Genomic DNA, 25691 nt, shown 5'->3' on the forward strand with positions numbered 1-25691 from the left:
AAACATGGACAAAATGGCTGAAATTCAGAAGTGATTTGAGAGTGACTGCTCTTGAAATGAAGGCAGCATTTGACCGAAGGATGCTGAACAACATTAAAGTCAGTTGGAATCAGGGGGAAACTGTCCACAGGATGGAATTGCATTTAGCATAAAGTCAGATGTCTGTGGTTTTTGGAGGCAAATCATCTCAGCACCAGGACATCACTGCAGGAGTTGCTCAGGTTAACGCCTTAGGCCCGACCATCTTCAGCCACTCCATCAATAAACATCCCTCTATCAGAAGGCCAAAGTGGGAATGCTTGCTGATTGAAAGGTATGCAGTATCATTTGCAACTGCTCAGACATTGAAGCTATCTGTATCTACCTCTAAGTTGCCTTCCATACCACAGAGCATACTGAAGGATGGCCACTGTGTTGCCATTCTTTCACTGTTGCTGATATCAAAACCTGGAACCTCCTTCCTAACAACACTTGTTAAGTGTAAGTTAATGTGCCTAACAGACGCATGCAAGTATGTTTTCCGGTCCCGCCTGTCGCGGAATTGTAGTGGTCAAGACGGACAATTTGGCCATTTAAAGCTCCGTTCACCTCTGGCTGGAATTTTGGGGTGGGTGCAACTGGAAACCCCGCCCATGGAGTGCAGCAGTTCAAGAAGGTGGCTCACCACCATTTAGCACAGTGGACTAAAGAGCTGACTTTTAAAGCAGACCCAGGCAGGCCAGCAGCGCGGGTTCAATTCCCGTATCAGCCTCCCCGAACGGGCGCTGGAATGTGGCGACTAGAGGCTTTTCATAGTAACTTCATTTGAAGCCTACTTGTGACAATAAGCGATTTTCATTTTCATTTCATTTTTCATCTTTCTCTTTTTAAAAATTTTTTTTGGGAGAACCCAATTTTTTTTTCCAATTATGGGGAGATTTAACGTGGCCAATTCATCTACTCTGCACATCTTTTTGGGTTGTGGTGGTGAGACTCATGCAGACACAGGGAGAATGTGCAAATCCCACACACGGACAGTGACCCGGGGCCTGGATCGAACTCAGATCCTCGGCGCTGTGAGGCAGCAGTGCTACCCAATGCCCACTGTGCCGCCCACCACCATCTTTCTCGAGGTCAGTTATGGATGGGCAATAGATGCTGCCCATGCTGGTGATGCTCAATTTTTTGGAATGACTTGGGTGACTGTGTGAAGTTTGCACGTTCTCTCCTCCATGTCTGCGTGGGTTTCCTCCGGGTGCTCCAGCTTCCTCCCACGGACCAAAGATGTGCAGGTTAGGTGGAATGGCCATGGTGAAATTGCCCCTTAGTTTCTCAAGATGTGCATTTTAGGTGGGGCTATGGGATAGGGCAGGGTCTAGCTAGGGTGCTCTTTCGGAGGGCCATATAATTTACATAGAATCAGAGAATTTACAGTGCAGAAGGAAGTTATTCGGCTCATCAAGTCTGCACCGGCCCTTGGAAAGAGCACCTTACTTAAGCTCACATCTCCACCCTATCCCCTTAACCCAGTAACCCCACCTAACCTTTTGGACACTTAAGGGGCAATTTAACATGGCCAATCCACCTAACGTGCACATCTTTGGATTGTGGGAGGAAACCAGAGCACCTGGAGGAAACCCACGTAGACACGGGGAGAAAGTGCAAACTCCACGCAGTCACCAGAGGCTGGAATTGAACCTGGGACCCTGGAGCTGTGAGGCAGCCGTGCTAATCATTGTGCTTTCTTGCCGCCCCAGGGTGCAGACTCGATGGGTCAAATGGCCTCCTGCACTGCAGGGTTTCTGTGTGTTCTATGAATGAAACTGAAGCACACTGACAGTGAGCCTGAATGGGTGAGAATGGCCCTGGCAATTCATCTACAATTTTTTACTTTCCTTTCCACCTCGGTCTCCAATTTTGCATCTTCTGTTCTGATCGGACAGAGCACCTTCTACATGAGGAATTATTATTAAACTCGATGCTTTTTTTCTTATAAAAGCCCAAACCCTCATCATCCTATTTCATGGTTTAATATACCAGCATGCACATTTTCAAGAAGTTATGTACTTGGAACTCCTAGATCTAGGTGTTTGGCACATCTTCAAATCTTATTGCCATTGAGTATATACAGATCTGGAATTTTTTTGTGATTTGGCGATGTGATCTAAAGCATGTATTTATATTTGTGCAAATAGTTCATCTTTCTTTTTGAGAATGCTTTGCACATTCAGATAAAGAGCCATCAATTTTATTCTTTTACTCATATAATATTTGTGTAGACCTTATTCACTAATGCACAATTACTGTTAAACATGGATCATGACACATGGATCTATGTCCTCCCACTCCAAATACATCACCAGTTGCAAGGAAATGTTCTTATCCCTGGTACTGGGCAGACAACAGAACCTTCAGAATGCTTGACTGTGGCTGCAGAGAGCAGTAAATATCCCTCTGACTATAGTGTCCCCTATCATTACCGCATTCCTTTTCACTCTCCTCACAACCCACCCACCCCCCCAAGGCCTATTAGAATGGCACCCTGTATCATGGTGCAATAGTCAGTTTGTTCATTCATCTTGCAGTACTTCTTCTCACCCACACAGGTAGTAAGTACCTTGTGCGAGATTCTCCGAGCCCCGCGGCGAATCGGCGCAACTGCGCCACGCCGCCTCGATGCTGGCTTGCGATTCTCTGAGGAGCGGAGAATATTTGCGCCGGCGCATTTGGCGCGGTAGCGGGCCGCTGTCCACGGCCAGGCCGCCGATTCTCCGGCCTTGGTGGGCCAACGGCTGCGCGGAATCGGCAGAGTCCCGCCGCCGCCGTCCACACGCGGGAACTCTGCACGCAGGGTTGGGGGGGGGGCGGCATGTGGGGGAGGGGAGGGGCCTGACCTGTGGGGGAGGGGAGGGGGGCTCCTTCACCGGGGGGGGGCCTCCGATGGGGTCTGGCCCGCGATTGGGGCCCACCGATCAGCAGGCTGGCCTCTCCAGCCCCGGCCCTATTTTGTTACGCGGCTGGCCCCTGAACCCCCGCGCCATGCTGCGTCGGGGCCGGCGCGTTGAGGAAGTCACCCGCGCGTTGTGGAAGTCCCCCGCGCATGCGCGGGTTGGCGCGGCGCCCACTTGGCACCAGGAAGGGAGGCTGGAGCGGCGTGAACCACTACAGCGCCCTGCTGGCCCTTGGTAGTGCCCGTGCCCGTTTCGCGCCGTCGTGAAACACAACATCTTTCACGACAGCGTGGACACTCTGCCTCCATTTCTGAGAATCCTGCCCAGCCTGTATCTGTTGTTCAAAGTCGAGTGTTGAGACTGTTTCATCACGACATGCTGGATTCCCATACCTGTCCTAATTGCAGTCACATCCTCCTGTCCATGGCCATTGACTAACTTTAAAGTTTTACTTAACCTAATCGGTTGATTGCATCCTGGAACAAAGTGTCCAGGTGACTCTCCTCCATCCTGATGGCTTTGCAATGCCTACAGCTTGGCAACTCGGAGCAGAAGTTGCTCAAGTTGCAAACACTTACTGTAAATATGGTTGACTGCAAAGCATTTCACAATCTCCCGCATGTTGCACTCACAGCACACCTGCCATGTTTATCAAACCGTATTTTTTCATTTGACTGCTTTGCTAATTTAGTGATGAGTTAGCTAAAGTAATCACAAGTTACAATCTTCTAGACTGGTAACGATTGAAGAATATTCACCAGCTATTGGAGGTAAAATAAAAATAAAATAAAAAGCAGCATCTCCTTTCACCCTGGAACCGAATTGCCACTTGCATCAAATTCCCAGCTTAGTACTCAGCTTAAGCAGGACACTGTTCCAGGATCAACCTGAGCTTCTCCACAAATGGAAACTTACTTTGTGCTTTTGGAGGATGTCGCCATGGGGGAGTGTATGGGAAATAGGAGGGTGCAAGGATAGACCCTTGAGAAACACCAGAAGTAATGGTACAGAAGCAAGAAGAGAAACCATTGCAAATAATCAGAGCGATGAGAATGGAACGAGGCGAGAGTAGACTCACCCAGCCGGATGACGGTGGAGAGGCTTTGGAGGAGCTGCGTCAAAGGCTGCTGGCGGGTTGAGTATTTTTTCTCTTAAGACACTGGTGCAACTTTGGGACACTCTGAAAGTCTTGACGGCGGGGTCATCGAATATTTTTAAGGTGGAGGTGGACAGATTCTTCTTGGGTAAGGGAACTCAAGGTTATCGAGGGTAGATGGGAATATGGAATTTAAAACACAAACTGATCAGACACAATCTTATTGAATGACAGAAGAAGCTGAAGGGACAAAATGGCCTATTTCTGCTCCGAGTACTTATGCTTATTTGTTGGTAATGCAATAGGTTTTGGCTGAATAATGATCAACAAAAGCCGTTCACTTGAGTGTAAAATTCCCATTCCAGGCTTTGCCTTTATTGATAAAAGTGGACAATTTACAGGCCCACATACAGTAATATCATAATTAATTACCCATTGCTTCTTATTCTTTGTTGACAGGTCATCAGATTATGGAACCAACTATGTAAAACTGAACCTGCAGTCTGGCACCAGCAACATCATCACCAATTTCTACATTTGCCCGGCAAACAAAAGAAAGGTATGAGAGAATTAGAGTATGGAAAGGGGGCGGGGAGTGGGTGTTGCTCATTTTAATGACCTTTTTCTTCCTTTAGTTTTTTTCTCCAAAGCTACAATGCCTCCAACGCAAATTATCAGATGACCAGAGGACGAGGCTTTTTTTTCTCGCTGTTAGACGTCACTGCTAATTAAGTGCTCTGCACAGTGTAACAGGAAAATTTGTCACCAAAGAGCTAGTGACATTGCAAAAGACAGGAACACTTTCAGCTTTGTAAAGATGCATATTTTCCCCTCAGCATTTTACTTGCTCATAGGTTGACATATTGCTACCCAGCTCAAATTTTGCATCCCGAGTGTTTCCTTTCATTTTATAACTGTCCCAACACAGAAAATCGGGCTTGGTAAGAAATCGTATCAATGTTTACATTTAAAAATTCATGAAATCAAGCTTGTAATGAGATCCCTTGTCAGGAGTTAAAGCCATTACTAATCCAGAAACTTTGACAGCCCTGCACCGGTTCCCATGGTTTGTTCCAGCTTGTCCAATTAGTAAAAAAATGTTAATAAGATTATTTGTGTGACCTTATTGAAAGAATTGATACTCCAATTGCTGTAGGGAAGGGTTAAAATTCACTGTGAAATTACAAATATGTTCCTTGAATTTTGAAGCGTTGGGCGTGATTTAACCACCAGTTTGCACCCGGTATGAATCTGGTGTGACTTTTCATCTTTGAGGTCTTCAAGCCATCTTTAAATATTGTGCATACCCACAACAGGGGTTAACTACAGCTGCTGCCTGTCTCCGCTTCAACAAAGAGACATTGAGGCAACATGCACCATGTCCTCACTGACGTGCACCATGTGGAGGAGGAGGACAACCACTCCTGGTGGCCGAGAAGGTCACGGTAACATTGAACATTTATGCCACCGGTTCGTTCCAGGGCTGGAGTGGGGACTTGTGCAGCATTTCTCAAGCTATAGCCCACAACTGCATCTGTGAAGTCACTGTTTGCCCGGGCAACTGACTATATCAAATTTGAGTGGACTAAATCCACCAAGATGCCCAGGCAGCAGGATTCTCCGCCATCGTCGGGATACCCAAGGTCCAGGGGAAATAGATGGCACGCATGTTGTCTTGCACACACCGCAGCTTAAGGTAAGAGGAAGGGGCATTAACAGGAAGGGGCTCCATTTCCTGAATGTTCAACTCATGTGTGACCACCATCTCTGGATCATGCACATGTGTGCATGTTTCCCGGGGAGTGTGCATGGCAGCTATATCCTGGGACACTTGGAGTTTCCGGCGTCTTCGATGAACCACCCTAGGCTGACGGGTTGACTCTTGGGGGCATAAGGGACCGCTGAGGTCCTGGCTGAAGACGGCCGTGCAGAAGCCGGAGACCAAATATAATGAGGCCGATGTGCCACCCATGCTGTCATTGAGCGCTGCATTGGATTGCTCAAAATGCGGTTCCGATGCCTTGACCGTTCTGGTGGTGCACTGCAGTACACTCCACAGAGTGTCTCTTGCTTTGACATGGTCTGCTGTGCCCTCCACTACCTGGCACAGCAGAGGGACGACAGGCTGGCGGAGGAGGAGGAGGGACATGCGTCTCGTGTGAGGAGGACGCGGACAGGAGGAGATGGAGGACGCCCGGGCAGGACTCTCAGGAGGGGACGAAGGATGGAGGACAGGTGACAGTGAGGTTCCGGCTTGCCCGGAGGTACTGGGAGGCCCTCATTCTCATCAGATTCTCATAGGATGAGGCTTTGTCCATCAGCTCACCCCCTTACACCCATTCCCCTCCCAGGGCCTGTGCAACATCACCACAGGGTGATGGGCCTGTGTCGGCACTGTCAGCGGGTCAATATATAAGGCAGGATCATGATAACTTGCTGTGAGATTATCCCATTCCCCCTAGCTACAGATAATGCCACCCCCCAACCCTACCCCACCCCCCGGTACCCAATCAGTGATCTTCAATCCTCTTGATCTTACATGATCTACTGCTACATCTAGGTGTGTCCCCAAGATGCACATCAGAGTTATTATTATGTGGAGGCAGCCTGCTGCTTTTCGTGCCCTGTGGCCTTTGATGTGCTTTACGGGCATCCTCTGCTGGGCCTGGAGTTGGCTGGGGGCACCAACCAACTTACTGGTGTCACTGGCTTTGCCATGCTACCCTGTTCTGCCTGCTGTCCTTGAGTTGTGCCAATGTCAGGGTGGGGGGATGCGGAAGAACTAGAGACCACCGTCGTCTTCTTCGTGGCAGGCGCTGGGTTGGCCTCCAGTGCTTCTTCCTCTTTGACAGTGTCCGTGGGGCTCTGGGGGGGGGGGGGGGGGGATGGGATGGAGGGGCAACTGGAGTGAACACTAGAGGCTTCTGCATCATCTGGCTCTGCCTGTTCTGGTGCCTCCCTATTGTCTGCACTATGGTGTCAACGCCCTCATCGATGGTCCTCAGTGACAGTGCCCTGGCAATGCCCATCTGCATCTGGGACTCGTCCTTCAGCGACTGGGACATGCTCTGGAGTACCTCGGCAATGTTCACCTGCACATGGGACATGTCCCTCAGCGACTGGGTCATGATTTTGAGGCCCTCAGTCATGGTCGTCACAGACTGAACCATGCCTTGTACATCACCACTCAATATGCGGATGCCATGCTCCAGGATTTCGACCGTGGTTGCCACCCTAGCAGTGTTGGCCTCGGTGTCACACATTGGGCTCATAACCTTTTGGACTCCTCCAATCAGCTATGCACTCGCTGAAAGGTCTCTGACATCCCCTCCTGAATTTCACAGCTGTATCCTAGCATCTCCATCAGCTTTGGGATAACCTTGTCCAGAGGCTCGGCATCTGACTGGAACTCAGCTGAGTCCTGGAATCCAGCAGACCTCCGACTGCTGACTCCTTGGATGTTTCTGCCACCACCTGATGTGCATCAGCAACTGTGGTGCTCACCAGATTGTGCCCCAGCAGCCTGACCATTAATGTCACCCACCGTGGTGTATGTCTCTGTGCTGGTGAAAGGTGGGGACGATAGCTGTGACGCCTCGATGGTGATCTCCAGGGAGCTCTCCTTTGAGGTGGTCTCATGGGTGGCAGTGGGTGACGTGATGACTCCAGATGACCCGGCCCCATCAGATGAAGATCCTGCAAGAGAATTGACATGCGGTCAGTGAGAGGGAAGGATTATTTTGTCTGATGTGAACAACTCACTTGAGACAGATCATCTGGGTGAAGAGGCAGTGGATCCTCAACTCTGCGGCACAGGCCAATCTTGCTGGCAGTGACTGCTCTCTCCTCTGATTACCCCGCGATCTCCAAGGCCCGTTCCTCATAGGGAGTGAGGACTTGGATCTCTGGTATGGTGCCCACTTGGATTGGTCTTTTCAAGCTTATGATGGGCCATTTTCTCCTGTGCGGACAAAGAGAGGGCTTTGTGCAATGCGTGCTTGATGGATCAGGGTGGTTTATAGCAGGTTGCATGTGTAGGGACCGCAACTGGATATGACGGGGTGGTACTAGTGAGTATTAGGGAGTGCTGAGGAGCAAGCACGAAGATCAGATGTGGGGAGGGTGGGAGGGGTCAGCCAGTGATTTGTCGGAGAGGGAGGGTGGGGGGGTGGGGGGGTGGCAGGTTGGGAATTTGAGAGGTGGCAGGCGGAACTGATGTTAGGAGAGTGCTGGAGGTTGCTGGTCTTCTGACATTGGACGCTGGCCTCCTGGTCATGCTGCCCGCTCAACAGCCGCTGCCACTGCCTCCCAAGCTGCAATGGTGATGCTGCTGCTGGTCCTCGGGTGAACAGAATTCCCTGTCTCTCATTCACAGTGTAGAGAAGCCTGTCCCGGTCGTCATCCCCATGCAGCCATGCTTGTGTGTTGACTGGGAGTGACTGGTGAAAAATCGTTTAAAAGCAGCTTTCCCTTGTTAGCATTGAGACGCTGAGGCGTGAGCCTGGTGAATCAGATGGCAAGACAGGCAGTATTTGTTTCAAATTTAGAGTACCCAATTTATTTTTTCCAATTAAGGGGCAATTTAGTGTGGCCAATCCACCTACCCTGCACATCTTTGGGTTGTGGGGGCGAAACCCACGCAACACGGGGAGCATATCAAACTCCACACGGACAGTGACCCAGGGCCGGGATCGAACCTGGCACCTCGGCACTGTGAGGCAGCAGTGCTAACCATTGTGCCACTGTGCTGCCCAAGACAGCCAGTAATGGCAAGAAGCTTGTGGGGGCTCCGTTTCAGCACTAAGTGCTATTAGATACAGGCTGTGATTTCGCCAATGCGGCCGTCGAGAAACACCTTGCCAATCGCGCCCAAAATGACACTTAGAAATTTTTCCGTTAAGTTGTGCCGTGTTTCTGAAGTGTTAACTGTGAAATGTAATTTCAAGAGCAATGAAAATACCAGCTCTGTCACTACTCGAGTTATTTTCTTTTAAACTCTGCATATTTATTTTTAATTCTTTACACTTCTTGACCGAACTGCGAGGTCTCAGTCTGAAAACCAAGAATATATGCATATTGAATATTTTTGAATTGCATTTGTCTATCAGCAGGACACCATTTCAGAGCTTATCATTAATTCAAAAAAAGCCATCGTGTTGACAAGGTGAACAGTACAAATTGTAGCTCTATTTCTCTGAAGGGATGTGACAGTGGAAGCGCACCTTCCCGACATGCCTACATCACTCTGGCAGACTGGTTCAAAATAATTAGTTGCAATGTACTTTTTGCCACTGTCCTGTGGCAGCCTCTGTGGAATTGTTAGCCCAAAGCTCTCAGTTTGCCTCTTGGAGCATATGATGCATATACAATGTTTTCATAACTGGCTTTTATGTATGTGCTGTCTTCTCTCACAAACAAGACAAGTAAATCCCCTAAATTTGGTGCCTTGTGAAATGCTATTAGTCTTATCTCTATAGCTCTGCGCAGTGTTTAAAAGCGGTAGAAAGCTTACAAAGTCTCGTCATGTTAAATAAGAAAGTTAAACATTGTTAAGTGTTGAGGGAGCTACTGGAGATATCTGAAAATGACATTATGCTTACAAGCATTCAATGGCATTACCATCACTGAATCCCCCACTATCAACATCCTGGGGATTATCATTGACCAGAAACTGAACTGGACAAGCCATATAAATACTGTGGCCACAAGAGCAGGTCAGAGGCTAGGAATCCTGCAGCAAGTAATTCAACTCCTGACTCCCCAAAGCCTGTCCACCACCGACAAAGCATGAATCAGGGGTGTGATGGAAAACTCCCCACTTGCCTGGATGAATGCAGCTCCAATAACACTCAATAAGCTTGACACCATCCAGGACAAAGCAGCCTGCTTGATTGGCAGCCCTTCCACAAACATTCAATCCCTCCACCAGCTGTCATAATATACACCAGTATATCATGGTGCGGATACACACACACACACTGATGGACACACAGCAGGACCAATCAACACACACAACACCGCAGCCAATCACGAGTTAGAGCACACTCACTATAAAGACAGGGGGCATCAGAGTTCCCGCTCATTCGGGATGCAGCCTCCTACAAGGACGGAGCTTACAGCACAGATCCTCACCATGTGCTGAGTGCATAGACTGGTTCAGACAGGCATAAGTCTTTAGTTTAATCTAACATCGTGTTAACCCACAGTGAAAGTATGTTCAACAGTTTCTAACTTAATAAAATAGTGTTGCACTATTTTAAGTGTTGGTGGCCTGTATGTGTTCCACGGATCCAGAGCACCCAACACATCACCACCGACGCATAGTAGCAGCAGTGTGTACCAGCTACAAGATGCACTGCAGGAACTCACCGAGGCTCCTTAGGCAGCACCTTCCAAACCCAAGACCACTACCGTCTAGAAAGGACAAGGGCGGCAGATACAGGGAAGCCCCACCAGCTGGAGGTTTCCATCCAAGTCACTCACCACCCTAACTTGGAAATATATTGTTGTTCCTTCACTATCGCTGGGCCAACTCCCTCCCTTAATAGTAGTTGGTGTACATACACCACATGGCCTGCTGTGGTTCAGAAAGGCAACTCACCAGCACCTTCTCAGGGTCAATTAAGAATGGACAACACATGCTGGCTTAGCCAGTGAAGCCCACAGACCTTTAAACAAGTAGCACCAGGAGAAAATATTTTATAGTACATGAATTAAATAATTCCCCCTGATGACACTGCTCATGGGGTGAGGCGACAATTAGATTTACACTGGGTTATTTTAGTTTCTGATGTGGGCATCACAGAAGGGGTTAAATATTTTCTGAAAGTAGTAATTTTCTCATCATATACTACGAAACAAATGTTCCCTCAACAACATTTTTGCCTGTATTGCATACACTAGTGACAGAGCTGAAACCTTTTGAAGTGTTACCTCACCTGCTTTTGTGATGGCAAAAATAAATGCCTTTGCATTGTTTTTGGATGCTTTCAAAATTGGATTACATTCAAGATATAAATGCCCATCGTCCACATTTCCTAGCTAGCTTCTTGAATCCCATTTCCTCTATCTATACTTTGGAGATTACATCGTGATTTGTTTTAATGATGTGATTATGCCAACTGCATCAGCAACATGTCTATTTTCAGATTTATTGAATATTTTCATCAGGCATAAAATGCAGAAAGCATACAACAAGTATTGGAATAAAACACACTGTGGTGATCAATTGTGTGAGATTAACCTAAAAGCAGGCCAAATCTGACAAAATGCTTTTGTTTAACCTTATAATATCTGCATGTTTGAAGGACATTGGAGTGACATACATCCTCTTTTATTCTGTAACAGTGATTCTTGATTTACAATTAAAATCATTTCTCCACATCATGAAAATGTCACACAAGTATTTATTGCTGCTTGTTTTTTTCCCATTTTAGATAAATCAGATTTTTAAAATGTGTCGTTTTTCTGGTTTGTGCCTGTTTGGATTTCCATTAATATGCAAATCGTTGAGACATCTTCGTGTTTCAAATGTACTTAACTCTGTGAAGTTGAGAATTCCTGGTCAGAATAGAATTTCCATATCAGTGGGTTTTCATTCATGCACGCGCCTGGGTAAGCTCAGTTCGTAAATTTACAATGCTGTAATTTTAGCACTGGTGAAGTTCATGTTCTTCTGGATGAAATGTATGACGCAGTGCAAACATGTAGGGGTGGGCCTTTAAAAATGGAGGATGGGACCCGAATGCAGAAGCCACTATTTCTATTAAATCCCATTTTTGCAGGTGGGGGAAAGTGGGCAGGGCTTGAATCTCACTGGAGGGAAGCCTAAAATCGTCAGCACAATTTGAACTTAGTGCTGAGTTCAAAAGACTCTATTCGGCTGTTGGAAGGGACTTATCCCATAGTAGGGTGGCACGGTAGCATAGTGGTTTGCACTGTTGCTTCACAACACCAGGGTCCCAGGTTCGATTCAAGCTTGGGTCACTGTCTGTGCAGAGTCTGCACGTTCTCCCCGTGTCATCGTGGATTTCCTTCGGGTGCCCTGGTTTCCTCCCACAAGTCCCGGAAGACGTGCTGTTAGGTGAATTGGACATTCTGAATTCTCCCTCAGCGTATCTGAACAGACGCCGGAATGTGGCAACTAGAGGCTTTTCACAGTAACTTCATTGCAGTGTTAATGTAACCTACTCGTGACAATAATAAAGATTATTATGAGAATCACAAATTGATGGAATAGTAATAAACATCCTTGAAGAGCAGATAAGGTCTGCTTAAATGTTCTGATCTGATGTTTTTTAAATGCTCCATTCTTAAGACATTAAAATAACGGCCATAGTTGTCAGTTGGCGTTAAGACAAAGCTCTCTGCTGGATTGTTTACATTGACAGGCCCTCTGGTGTAAGAAAAATGTTAACTTCGCATTTGTTCATGTTGTTTCAATGGGTTTTTTGTTGACATTTCCCCAGCACTGTTATTACATCATTATGAATGCTTGGTGTTTGAAAAGCTACAATTATATTAAAAGGGTTTTATGAGTTCATAATTTAATTGACAGATATTAGATGCTATTAAAGGATTGGCTGCCTTTGACGTAGGATCTGAATAGGCGCTTGTCTGTTTTTACAGGAGATTAACTACTTGATGAAATTTTAAAACTTTGATTGACTTTCATGAAGATTTTTTGCCATCAAGTGTGTATATGTGACAGCTGTATTATATTAAAATATTTTTATTGTCTCTCCACATGCCCCCCGAGGCCTGCCCTTGGTGGATGCTGGGTGAATGGCTCTGGAGGTGGCATGGGGGTAAGAGAGGGCATGGGGTAGTTGGGGAGCATATGTTGGCATGGGGACTATGGGCACCATGCAATAATGACCAGATATTCTGTTTTCTTTGATGTTGATTTGAGGAATTATATTGGCCAGCACACTGGGGATAACCTTCCACAATTCTTTGAAATAGTGCCATGGAATCTTGTCATCTGCTATGGCAGTCTTGGTTTTAAGGTCTCATTTGGAAGATGGCGACTCCAGCAATGAAACCGTTTGTCTGTGCTGCGCCGATGTGTCAGCCTTGATCCCTGTGCTCAATGCCTGGAATGGGATTTTAACTCACAACCTTATGACTCAGAGTGCTACCAACTGAGGTATGACTGACACCAAGGAGATCATTTTTACACCTCTCCCAGCAATCCAACTTAGAAGTAGGTTATTTACACACTTCCTTTCAGCCAGGAAACAATGTCTATCTAGGAGTAAGAAATCAAAGGGGAAGTGACATGTTATGAAGTAATAAAAGCTTCCATAATGCCATTGCCGCAGTTAATTTCTGGGAAGACAAAAGTTATGAAGGGTTCTTTGTGGCCTCCAGATATATTGCAGGTTAGATCCAAAATCGGAAAGCCAACAACAGCATACTATGCCAGAGTTGTCTAATAGAAACCTCTAACTACAACAGTTGTGGCGATGACGGCACTGCTTTAACCACATACACTAATGGTAGTGAAAGATGCTTTTCACACAATGCAGGCAAATATACTTGGTGTCTACATTTACTTCATAAACTTCTACCTGCATTCAGTAACTATTGAAGTAAAGCACCCACAACAATCATAAAACATGAAAGCTCTTCTTTTCAGTTTACCATTTCACCTTCAAACAGACAAGAAGGTTAACATATACACGAGTCACTGTGTGAATATGAATATCATGATCATATGCCCTATGCTGGTATCTGTGGAATAGCTTTGCACTTCTATGATGACGTAAAATGGGTGATAGTGAATTGGCAGCTCAGTTTACATCCCTCCTGGTTCTTATTTCCATTGTAATCATAAAGAGTTGTTCAAATAGGCTGCTGACTCGTTATCACTCGTTTTACACTATATCACAAAGTCAAAACCTCCCTCATACTCATTTTTTATTTAGTAGTCAGAAATGACTTTAGCTGCATTTGGATTCCCAATTAACCAAATGTGTCTAATGGCTGATACATTGGACAAACCACCCCTTGGGTTAGCTGCAACTATATTTACTAAACATTTTGAAACAAAATATTTATATTGCCAAATTTCAGTCTGAATTAATAATTCTAATTGTTTAAATATAAATCCCCATATATTTTTAAACCATTAGCTGCAAATCATGCCATTCATAAAAATATTTTCAAAACAGATTCTCAAAAATATTTTGTTTTTTAAAAACTGAATTGTTTGTTGCTGATCACAGAGTGAAGACGGATAATTGCAAGGCACACTGTGTATACTGTTAAGGGTTTGGAGGCACTGTGTTGGTTTTTAATTTGCCCAATCGATTTCAGTAGTGAAAGAGCATTTAAACTGTGATGGTTCTCTGTGTTGTCATTAGCTGACAAACTGACATCGAAGATAAATGATTCTTGGAGTAATAATTCCCAGATTACTTGTACTGAGCTCCGCTGACTGCCAGCAAGGCTGCTATTGTTTGAATGTTCTCTGTTCGGATAAATAACCAGCTTTGAGCCATGGAACAAGCAGTGATTGTTTTCTGCACTGGGGCTAATACACTGACAGGCTGAGCAGTGACAATAATTAATTGGCCAGAGCAGGCTCGATTGCACTGATTAAATACATTTTCCCAGAAGCCTTTACATTGTGGGCTACTTACACTGTACCTGGCAATGCACACTGTATTTTGTGCATGTGTGTCCTGTCTAGTTCTGGGACTTGAAAGCCTTGCTTAACGTGATGAATTACATGGGACTGTACATGTGCATGACAATGTTGGAAGTCTATGTTTATATGACAAAGGTTCAGCTTTCTGACTGCAAGTTTCTGGAAAATTAATAGTAACTCATCAATTGCCGGGATCATTAAATATCATCCGAGGCGTGAAGTGATTCCCTAATTTCTTTTAAACATAGGAACGTGTAACAACTGTATTGAGATGAAAATTAGCTCAGTTTAACCTTTTACCACTTGGGATAGCAGATGCAGCAGTTGTTACATCTCTCACTTCATGGCAAATTAATATCTGGTTGATTTGGTGTTTCAAACATAGGAAAATGTAGATTTGACCATTCAACAGCTTGAACCTGTTCTGCCATTCAATTAGATCATGACTGATATGTATCTTCTTGTACCTGTGTTTGCTTCTGTGGTGACTCGAGACATACCCTGGAGGCTTCCAATAGTAAACAGAGGGGTTTATTGATGAAAGGCAAAGGACTTAAATAACAGGCACAGAACACGGTACAACAGGTCTTTATAATTCAGCTCCCTGGTCCATACTGCCCGGGGTCCTGCTCCCTGCCCAAACTCCCCATTGGCTGAGGTTTGTGCGCTCCCGCACAATCGGGCCCGAGCTGGTCACGTGGTCCATGGAGCCCATCGCCTTAAAGGGGCTATGCTACCACATCATTCCCCCCTTTATTTCCTTCACACACTACCTCAAAACTGAAAAGAAAAAAGTTGCAAAGCTTAACAGGGACAACCAAGGAAAGAGCGTGCATCAAAAAGTCAATTGGTGTGGAGACCTCTGGATTCTCCAGGACCTCTGAAGCCCAGCCACAGGTTTGGCACTCAAATGGTCCACAGTCAATGCCACCTCAGGAGGAACCACTTCAACGACAGGCAAACTAGCCTCAAATGATTGTTACACAACCTTCACCCAGGACAGACAAAGATTTTTGTTTAAATTTACTCCAAATTTAAACAAAAATCTTTGTCTGTCTTGGGTGAGCGCTGTGTAACAATGATTTTGGGTAGGGGCAAGAGAATTAATGCATCCGCATTAGCAATTTGCATCCCAGGCCAGTGCTGAAAAGCATAGTTGGAAGCTGCCATCAGTAGGGACTCAACAAGGCTTTGGGCTATATGGCTTATCTTCCCTTAACTGGCCCAGTATTGGCTTGTGCTCAGTCACAATGTCGAATCATTGACTCGATTCTGGCCCCGGGTCACTGTTCGGCTGGAGCTCTTTTTTCTTTTCTGAATTTAGAGTACCAAATTTGCTTTCCAATTAAGGGGCACTTTAGCATGGTCAATTCACCTGCTCGGCACATCTTTTTGGGTTGTGGGAGTGAGATCCATTCAGACACGGGGAGAATGTGCAAACTCCACACAGACAGTGACCGGGCTGGGGTTGAACCTGGCACCACGAGGCAACGGTGCTAACCACTGTGTCACCATGCTGCTCTTGTCCGTGTGGAGTTTGCATATTCTCCCCATGTCTGTATGGTTCTCACCCCAAAACCCAAAGATGTGCAGGATAGGTGGGTTGGTCACACTAAATTGCCCCTTAATTGGGAAAAAAAGAATTGGGCACTTTAAATTTATAAATAAAAATAAGAGCTGTCTTATTCAATTGGGCGGAACAGTGGTTAGCACTGCTGTCTCACAGCACCAGGGACCTGAGTTCAATTCCTACCTTGGGTGGCTGTGTGGAGTTTGCACATTCTCCCCGTGTCTGTGTGGGTTTCCTCCGGATGCTCCGGTTTCCTCCAACAGTCCAAATATTTGCAGATCAGGTGGGTTGGCCATGTTAAATTACACCTCAGTGCGCAAAGGTTATGTCGGGTTATGGGAATAGGGCTGTGGAGTGGGCCTAGGTAGGGTGTTCTTTCAGAGGGTCGGTGCAGACCCGATGGACTGGATGGCCTCCTTCTGCAATGTAGGTTTTCTATGATTCTCTATGTCTGCATTCAACTGATGCATTATATGCTCTTTTTCAGAGCTCATCTCCACTAAGTTCAGTGGATCTGTAGACTGCTGCTGCTGTTTTTTTTTGCATTGGTGCGCTTTGCCTTTGCTGCAACATGCCTGAATTTGCCCCCCTTGGTTGCATTGGAAGCACATGAAGTCCTGAATATAAGACCATAAGATATAGGAGCGGAAGTAAGGCCATTCGGCCCATCGAGTCCACTCCACCATTCAATCATGGCTGATTTCAACTCCATTTACCCGCTCTCTCTCCATAGCCCTTAATTCGTTGAGAAATCAAGAATTTATCAACTTCTGTCTTAAAGACACTCAACGTCCCGGCCTCCATCACCCTCTGTGGCAATGAATTCCACAGACCCACCACTCTCTGGCTGAAGAAATTTCTCCTCATCTCTGTTCTAAAGTGACTCCCTTTTATTCTAAGGCTGTGCCCCCGGGTCCTAGTCTCCCCTGCTAATGGAAACAACTTCCCTACATCCACCCTATCTAAGCCATTCATTATCTTGTAAGTTTCTATTAGATCTCCCCTCAACCTCCTAAACTCCAATGAATATAATCCCAGGATCCTCTGATGTTCATCGTATGTTAGGCCTACCATTCCTGGGATCATCCGTGTGAATCTCCGCTGGACCCGCTCCAGTGCCAGTATGTCCTTCCTGAGGTGTGGTAGGGCTCCTGGGGATAGTCCCATGCAACGAGAGTAGTCCACTTCGGATTCGGTTTAACACCCTGATTCCTTATCACCCCTTGAGTTCCGGTCCTGCCCCAAGGATCCTGTCTGGCTTTGAGCTGTGCCTATTGATCCTGCGGCAGACTTTGCAGCCGTACACCACCGTATGTACCTAATCTCCCCATCAGCCACACTTTTAAGCACAGTGGCGCCTTTTCTGGTGCAGTCCATCGCCTGAGCTAAGTCGATCGCTTTTTCCTACGTAATTGTGATCTCCCCAGAAGCGTCTTCTGGATATTAAGGTTATAGATCCCACAAACCAGAGTTTCACCCAACAGGTCCCAAACTCTCAACGCTCAGCAAGCTGGCAAAGCCTGGCCTTGAAGGCTGAGGCAGACTCTTCATGGTCCCTCACTGCAGAGTTAAAGTTATAATGTTAGGGGATTATTGAGAGCCTTGGGTTGTATGTTCTTTTACCAATTTCACTATCTGGTCAGAGGTCTTCGTGATGGGTGCCTCCAGGGATGTGAGTTTCCTTATCAAATATGTGTTTGGGGCCCATAAACTGAGAGTATGACCTTCTGCCTATGATTTCGTTCACGGTTAAGAAGAAACGGAGCGGTTTTATGTACTGACTCCATGACTCAATCCTTTGGTCAAATGGGTCTAGTTTCCCAATGATAGACATTTCCACTCATGGTTTAAATGATTCTGACTCTAGCTGGAGCTTCTCTACTTTCTCAACTGTTTTTGCCTTCCCTCCTCGATTAACGACGACTGTTGGCTGCTATCAGAAACTTTAACCTCGTCACCAATATGGTCGCTTGAGCCATATACTGGAGGCTTCCACTAGTTAACAAAGGGGTTTATTAATGAAAGGCAAAGACCGTAAAGTAACAAGCACAGAACACTATATAATAGGTCTTTACACTTCAGCTCCCTGGCCCACAGTGACCAGGGTCTTGCTCCCAGGACCCTATGTAAACTCCCCATTGGCCTGGGTTCACGTGCACCTGCGCGATTGGCCCAAGCCAGTCACGTGGTCTGTGGAACCCATCCCCTTAAAGGGGCTACGCGACCACAGTTTCCTAACTATTGATCCATTTGCCTCACAAATGTTGTTATACTTTGATGGAACAACAGTGTGACGATTGGAAGATTTTAGGAAAATTGGATTATAAATGTATTGGGCAATTTAAGTGTTGGGGGTTAGAATGTATTTGATTGCTCTGGTCATGTTTTTTTCAGAAGTTATATTTTGCAGGGCTTGGATGGTTTTAGCAGCCAGCAGGTGAAATTGATGAAGGAATGTGCTTTCAGTCTGGGCTAATGCATAGTGGTTTGCCTGGGGAAGTCCCTGGGGAGTTCATTTGCTTTTAGCTTGGGGAGATGAGATCATTGCTGGGTGGAGCAGAGAAAGACTAGCGACATTTTGAGAAGTTGTGGAGAAAGGCAGTTTTGGAGAAAGCCGTGGAGATGGAGGGCTTTTGAAGAAAAGCTTTTGGAAGTGAAATCAGATCTGAAAACCCTATAATGAAGTTTTGTTTTAGAAATACCAAAGCCCTATTTCTACATGCAATCAATCCTGAAGCAAATCACTCTTTCCACACACTCTTAAAATAAACTAAAATATTGGGGTTTCGGCCCAGTACACTTCTGTTTTAAATTTAGAGTGCCCAATTCAATTTTTCCAATGAAGGGACAATTTAGCGTGACTAATCCACCTTGCACCTTGCACATCTTTGGGTTGTGGAGGCGAAACCCACGCAAACACGGGGAGAAAGTGCAAACTCCACGTGCAAAAACTACCCTCTGTCTGACGAAATTCCTCCTCACCTCAGTTTTAGAGGATTGGCCCTTCAGTCTGAGGCCGTGCTCTCGGGTTCTAATTTTTCCTGCTAGTCATAGAAATCATAGAAACCCTACAGTGCAGAAGGAGGCCATTCGGCATTGTGTCTGCACCAGCCATTGGAAAGACCGCCCTACTTAAGCCCATTCCTCCACCCTATCCCCGTAACCCAGTCACCCTACCAACCTTTTGGACGCTATGGAGCAATTTAGCATGGCCAATACACCTAACATGCACATCTTTGGACTGTGGGAGGAAACCAGAGCACCCAGAGGAAACCCACGCAGACATGGGGAGAAAGTGCAAACTCCACACAGACAGTCACCTGAGGCCGGAATTGAACCCGGGACCTTGGAGCTGTGAAGCAGCCGTGCTAACCACTGAGCCACCATGCTGCCCTTAGTGGAAACACCCTCCCCACGTCCACTCTATCTAGGCCTCTCTATATCTTGTAAGTTTCAATACGATCCCTCCTCAACCTTCTAAACTCCAGCAAGTACAGATCCAGAGAACAACTGCTCCTCATATGACAAACTCTTCATTTCAGGGATCATTCTTGTAAACCTCCTCTGGAGGTTCCTTGTGTGTATTGTTTTATGAGTACACCATAGAAATCATACAGTGCAGAAGGAGGCCAACAACATGTGAAAATTTCACACCTTTTTAAAAACCATGAATAACCTCACACTGCCCCACATCATACTCCACTTGCCATCTTGTTTCTGACTCACTTAACTTGTGTATATCTCTTTGCTGCCTTTGTGACCTCCTCACAGCTTGCCTTCCAACCTTGGTTTGGATCAACAACAAGCTTAGATACATTACTCTCTGAATCTTTGTCTAAGTCATTAATACAGATAGTACATAGATAAGGCCCCAGCTGAGTCAGGAGGCACTCAACTAATCATATCCTGCTGACTTGAAAATACCCCATTTATCCCTACTCTTCCATCCCGTCTGTTTCTTGTTTGCTAGCCAATCCTCTATCCATGTTAATGATATTTTCATTATTTGTTTCATAGAACATACAGTGCAGAAGGAGGCCATTTGACCCATCGAGTCTGCTCTGACCCACTTAAGCCCTCACTTCCTCCCTATCCCCATAACCCAATAACCCCTCCTAACCTTTTTGGACACTAAGAGCAATTTAGCATGGCCACTCCACCTTAGCTGCACATCTTTGGACTGTGGGAGGAAACCAGAGCACCCGGGGGAAACCCACGCAGACACAGAGAGAATGTGCAGACTCCGCACAGGCAGTGCCCCAGTGGGGAATCGAACCTGGGACCCTGGCCGGAATTGAACCCGGGACCTTGGAGCTGTGAGGCCACAGTGCTATCCACTTGTGCTACCGTGCTGCTCTGTGTGGCTCCTTTATCAAATGCCTTATTGAAATCGGCCTTCTGGGCCCCCTTCATTAAACTTAGATTCTCAAAAAAATAATAGGTTTTCTCAAACAGGATATCCCTTTCATAAAACCATAATACCATGGGGTTTGATTATGTGGAAATTAGCATTAAATTAATTGACATGGAGCCCAATGTGACTTATTTATTTGAAAAGTGGTCACTTTCTGCTGAAGCAAAGCTTTCCAAAGTTGCAGGCTTTGTGAGGAGCTACTCTTCCTTTTCCCCTTCCTCATTTACGAAAAATTCTTACATTAGTATTTTATTTCCCCAACAGAATTATAAACTGCTAGCAGAGTCCCACAATATATTTGTGGGGAAATAACTAAAGATCATAGAAAAGCAAAGCTCTTTTTTTGAGGTGGGTGTCATTTCCCATCCCTAATTGCCTTTAACCGGAGTAGCTTGCTAGCCCAGTTCAGAGGACTGTTAAGAGTCAACCATGTTGCTGTGGGTCTGGAGTCACGTGTAGGCCAGACCAGGGAGAGGGAACAAATGTATTTCCCTACAGCATGTTTGTGAGCCAGATGGGTTATTCTGGCAATCAACAATGGTTTCACTGTCACCATTACTGACACCAACTTTCAATTCTAGATTTCTTTCTAGAATTCTAGATTTGTTTCCATTAATAGAAATTAAATTCCACCAGTTGTCATGGTGGGATTTGAACCCATGTCCCTAAAGCATTAGCCTGGGGCCCTGGACTACTAGTCCAGTGACATTACCACTATGCCACTGTCTCCCCATACGCTGACAACATCCAGCTTTACCTCACCACGACCACTTTCAACCCCTCATTGTTTCTAAATTGTTAGACTGCTTGTCTGACATGCAGTACTGGATGAGTAGAAATTTCCGCCAACTAATCATTCGGGAATTTAAAGCCATTGACTTTGGTCCCTGCCACAAACTCCATTCCATCGACGCTAACTCCTCGTGCTCCACTAGATCCATGGAAAATTAGTGGGAACTTGGGCCTGAATTCCTGATAAATGCTCCCAGTGAACAAAGTTCCATGCCAGAGATGTAAATTTGTAAAAATAATACCAATGCATATTTGAAAGAAATTGTGTCCCATTATCCAGCACTATCCCTCACACAATTCAGACAAGAGAGATGATAAATCTGACTGCTTTGTAAAACCTGTGCACCAACATATAAAGGAAACACATGATGAAACTTTGGAAGGAGGGGGTAGATTGTTATGAAAATGCATGTGTGAAATATTTTGGTGATGCTGGCTGTATTGACATTTACAAGATAATATAGTTCTGTATTGGTCTATTGTGAATGTTAATAAATTATAGATAAGATACAGCACACTTGACTCTACTTCGTGGTAAACTACCTTGTTCTGCTGTTATATGAAAGGGTACATAAATCTCATTAATTACTCGAGGCCTTTCATGCATATTTGAAACCATCATCCCTTTCAGTCTTTTGATACATTAAAGATAAAATTGGAAGGCTGACTGTTCATTATCATTTATGGCGGCGATCTGAATTGCTGAAATAAGTAATAAAAGACAATCTGAACTTAACTACACCAGCTGCATTAAGTACCTTCATCAGTGGTTTGAAGAGCATATCACACTATCCTTCAGCTGAGGGCTGCTTCTCCTTTACATCTTTCCAATGGTGTATCCCACTTCTCCCTGAAAAGAAATGAAAGACCCTCCTGCAAAATGGGTAGAACACAACGTTTGTTCTTTTGCTGTAAACCCTTCCCTGGGTTTCAAAGGCATTGAATACTGTTGAGCTGAGTTGTTAATCACGTACTCAAATGGCTTGTCAACTATAAAATGTTAACTGCTAATGCTTCTTAAATTAGCTGATTGCTGCCCACTCCTGTAAAAGCACAGTATGTGAAGGATTCTGAATCACAGCATAGATCTGCATAAGTTTCTACAATTCAGCTCATCCATCTAGAAAACACTGATTGCCCCTGTTCTGGTTTATGCTTTCTCCCAACACTTTCATATTTTGTTCCTGGCAAAAGGCAGTTTTCAGAAGCTGACTGAACACTGAGAACGCCACTGAATGTCCATGATTTACAAGAGCTCACTATTTGTATCAACTGCTCCTCTGTGTAATTCAACCTGTAAATATGCCCATCAGCTTCATCCTGTGAGCATTAATTTGGCTGCATGGTAAATTCCTTGAGGAAGAATATGGTGGGCATACCACATGGTTACATTGGATTCCTACCAAATGGGCGGAATTGAATCCAGCCTGGAAAGCTGCTGAGAGCCCTGTGTTGTCTCCTGAGGGAAGTACCGCCTCCTTGTACCTGCTGGCCAATCAGAAGCTGCAAACCCCCCCATTGCTATCAGCCCCACTGGGTGGTAGTTGCCAACAGGATCAGCGAGGGATCCTATCCACCAATGAGTGAGGGTGTGATGGGGGTTGCTGGTGGGGGATTGAAAGAAAGGGCAGAGGGAGGCTTTCTGGAATCCCTCCCATTTTCCGATGCTGGACCTTTTGTTCAGACACTGAGTGAAAATGCATTCAGAGTTTCCTTTCTGGGCTTCCCATGCGGTGACTGCTCCATCAGAGGTAGTGGGATTAGCCTCTTAAATGGGGAGTAAGTGTCCACTTCAGGGCTTCAATTCAATTAGGGCTAGGAAGGCCGTCCATGAGATCTCCGAGAAGGGATTCCACGATCCCTTACACTGTGTCTCTGCTGACACTACAACACCATCACTCAGACATGCTTTAACCAACCTTAACTATATGTTCCAAGAGAGAATGTGACCAAATTAGGCCGTACAACCCTGGCTTTCTTTATAAAAGCAAATTACTGCGGATGCTGGAATCTGAAACGAAAGAGAAAATGCTGGAAAATCTCAGCAAGTCTGGCAGCATCTGTAGGGAGAGAAAAGAGCTAACGTTTTGAGTCCGATGACTGGACCTTTTGAGTTCACCGAGACAAAGGGTCATCCGACTCGAAACGTTAGCTCTTTTCTCTCCCTACAGATGCTGCCAGACTGGCTGAGATTTTCCAGCATTTTCTCTTTCGTTCCTGGCTTTCTTTCATACTATGGGCGAAATTCTCCGGTATCGGCGCGATGTCCGCCGACTGGCGCCCAAAATGGCGCAAATCAGTCGGGCATCGCGCCGCCCCAAAGGTGCGGAATCCTCCGCATCTTGAGCGGCCGAGCCCCAACCTTAAGGGGCTAGGCCCGCGCCGGACGAATTTCCGCGCCGCCAGCTGGCGGAAAAGGCCTTTGGTGCCCCGCCAGCTGGCGCGGAAATGACATTGCCGGGCGGCGCATGCGCGGGAGCGTTAGTGGCCGCTGACGGCATTCCCGCGCATGCGCAGTGGAGGGAGTCTCTTCCGCCTCCGCCATGGTGGAGACCGTGGCGAAGGCGGAAGGAAAAGAGTGCCCCCACGGCACAGGCCCGCCCGTGGATCGGTGGGCCCCGATCGCGGGCCAGGCCACCGTGGGGGCACCCCCTGGGGCCAGATCGCCCCGCGCCCCCCCCAGGACCGCGGAGCCTGCCCGCGCCGCCTTGTCCCGCCGGTAAGGTAGGTGGTTTAATCTACGCCGGCGGGACAGGCATTTTAGCAGCGGGTCTGCGGCCTAACCGGGCCGGAGAATCGCGGGGGGAAGGGGGTCCGCCAACCGGCGCGGCGCGATTCCCGCCCCCGCCGAATATCCGGTGCAGGAGAATTCTGCAACCGGCGGGAGCAGGATTCATGCCAGCCCCCGGCGATTCCCCGACCTGGCTGGGGGTCGGAGAATCTCGCCCTATATGTTTTTTTCCCTTTATATTTTATAATATTCTGATTATCTTTTGAGACACTGCATGCTACTCCTTGGTAAGTGAAACAACAGGTGATATGCTGAGTTAGAGAAGTTGAAGAGATTTGAGTTAAAGGTTAACAGAGAGCAGCAGGCAACAATTAGAGAAAGGGAATTTGAAGGAACGGGAGCAGGAAAGCATAAAATTGACATTGAGCAACAAAATACAAGAAGAACCAGGGCCTGGAATTTTGTTCCTGTCATGGGTGGTGGAAGTCTGGCACACCACCTGATTGGCACACATTTATGGTTAAAGAGGAGTTAGGAACATTTCCTTTATTGTGGAAGGAACAATGTTGTGTTTATGCATTTGTTCTTTATTGAATGTTCCTGCTAGTAGTGTCCAGTGTTATGCTCGGCACTCTTGTGGGGAATGGCTGAACTTGTAGACTCAGCTGACTGCCGTTCTATGCATTGTAAAGGACATTGTCCGAGATTAATCTCAGCAGAGATAATTGAAACGTTGTAGGTGTACTCAAAGCCCTGTAAGGACTCTGCCAGTAGTACAGTGTTTAGCACTGTCACTTCACAGTGCCAGTGTCCCAGGTTCGATTTCCGCTTGCGACCCAGGTTCGATTTCCATTTGCGTGTCTATGTGGAATCTACACGTTCTCCCCGTGTCTGCGTGGGTTTCCTCCGGGTGCTCTGGTTTCCTCTCACAAGTCCCGAAAGACGTACTGTTAGGTGAATTGGACGTTCTGAATTCTCCCTCCGTGTACCTGAGCAGGCACCAAAATGTGGCAACTGGGGGTTTTCACAGTAACTTCATTGCAGTGTTAATGTAAGCCTACTTGTGACATTAACACCATGAGACGGGCACATGGACAGTACTGACACCTCTTTTAAAGCCCCTCGTTTTCTTTCACCATGTCCAATATGCCAGGCCCTTCACTACAAAGAACAAAGAAAAGTGCAGCACAGGAACAGGCCCTTCGGCCCTCCAAGCCCGTGCCGACCATGCTGCCTGTCCAAACTAAAATCTTCTACACTTTCTGGATCCGTATCCCTCTATTCCCATCCTATTCATGTATTTGTCCAGATGCCCCTTAAATGTCACTATCGTCCCTGCTTCCACCACCTCCTCCGGCAGCGCTACCCTCTGTGTAAAAAAGCTTGCCTCGTTCATCTCCTTTAAACCTTGCCCCTCGCACGTTAAACCTATGCCACCTAGTAATTGACCTCTCTACCCTGGGGAAAAGCCTCTGAGTATCCACTCTATGCCCCTCATAATTTT

General features: G+C 46.3%; 1 protein-coding gene across 5 annotated transcripts in view; it reads left to right on the forward strand.

Moving 5' to 3' along the window:
* The window catches only part of sorcs2 (sortilin-related VPS10 domain containing receptor 2), a 963142-nt gene that overhangs the window by 348625 nt on the left and 588826 nt on the right, over positions 1 to 25691 (forward strand). For all 5 annotated transcript variants that reach the window (XM_072495949.1, XM_072495950.1, XM_072495951.1 and 2 more), the window contains exon 3: positions 4486 to 4585. In XM_072495949.1, the coding sequence (XP_072352050.1) occupies positions 4486 to 4585 (100 nt within the window). The remainder of the gene's footprint in view (positions 1 to 4485; positions 4586 to 25691) is intronic.

This window comes from Scyliorhinus torazame, chromosome 3, assembly GCF_047496885.1.
Source record: "Scyliorhinus torazame isolate Kashiwa2021f chromosome 3, sScyTor2.1, whole genome shotgun sequence".
NCBI classification, from domain to species: domain Eukaryota; kingdom Metazoa; phylum Chordata; class Chondrichthyes; order Carcharhiniformes; family Scyliorhinidae; genus Scyliorhinus; species Scyliorhinus torazame.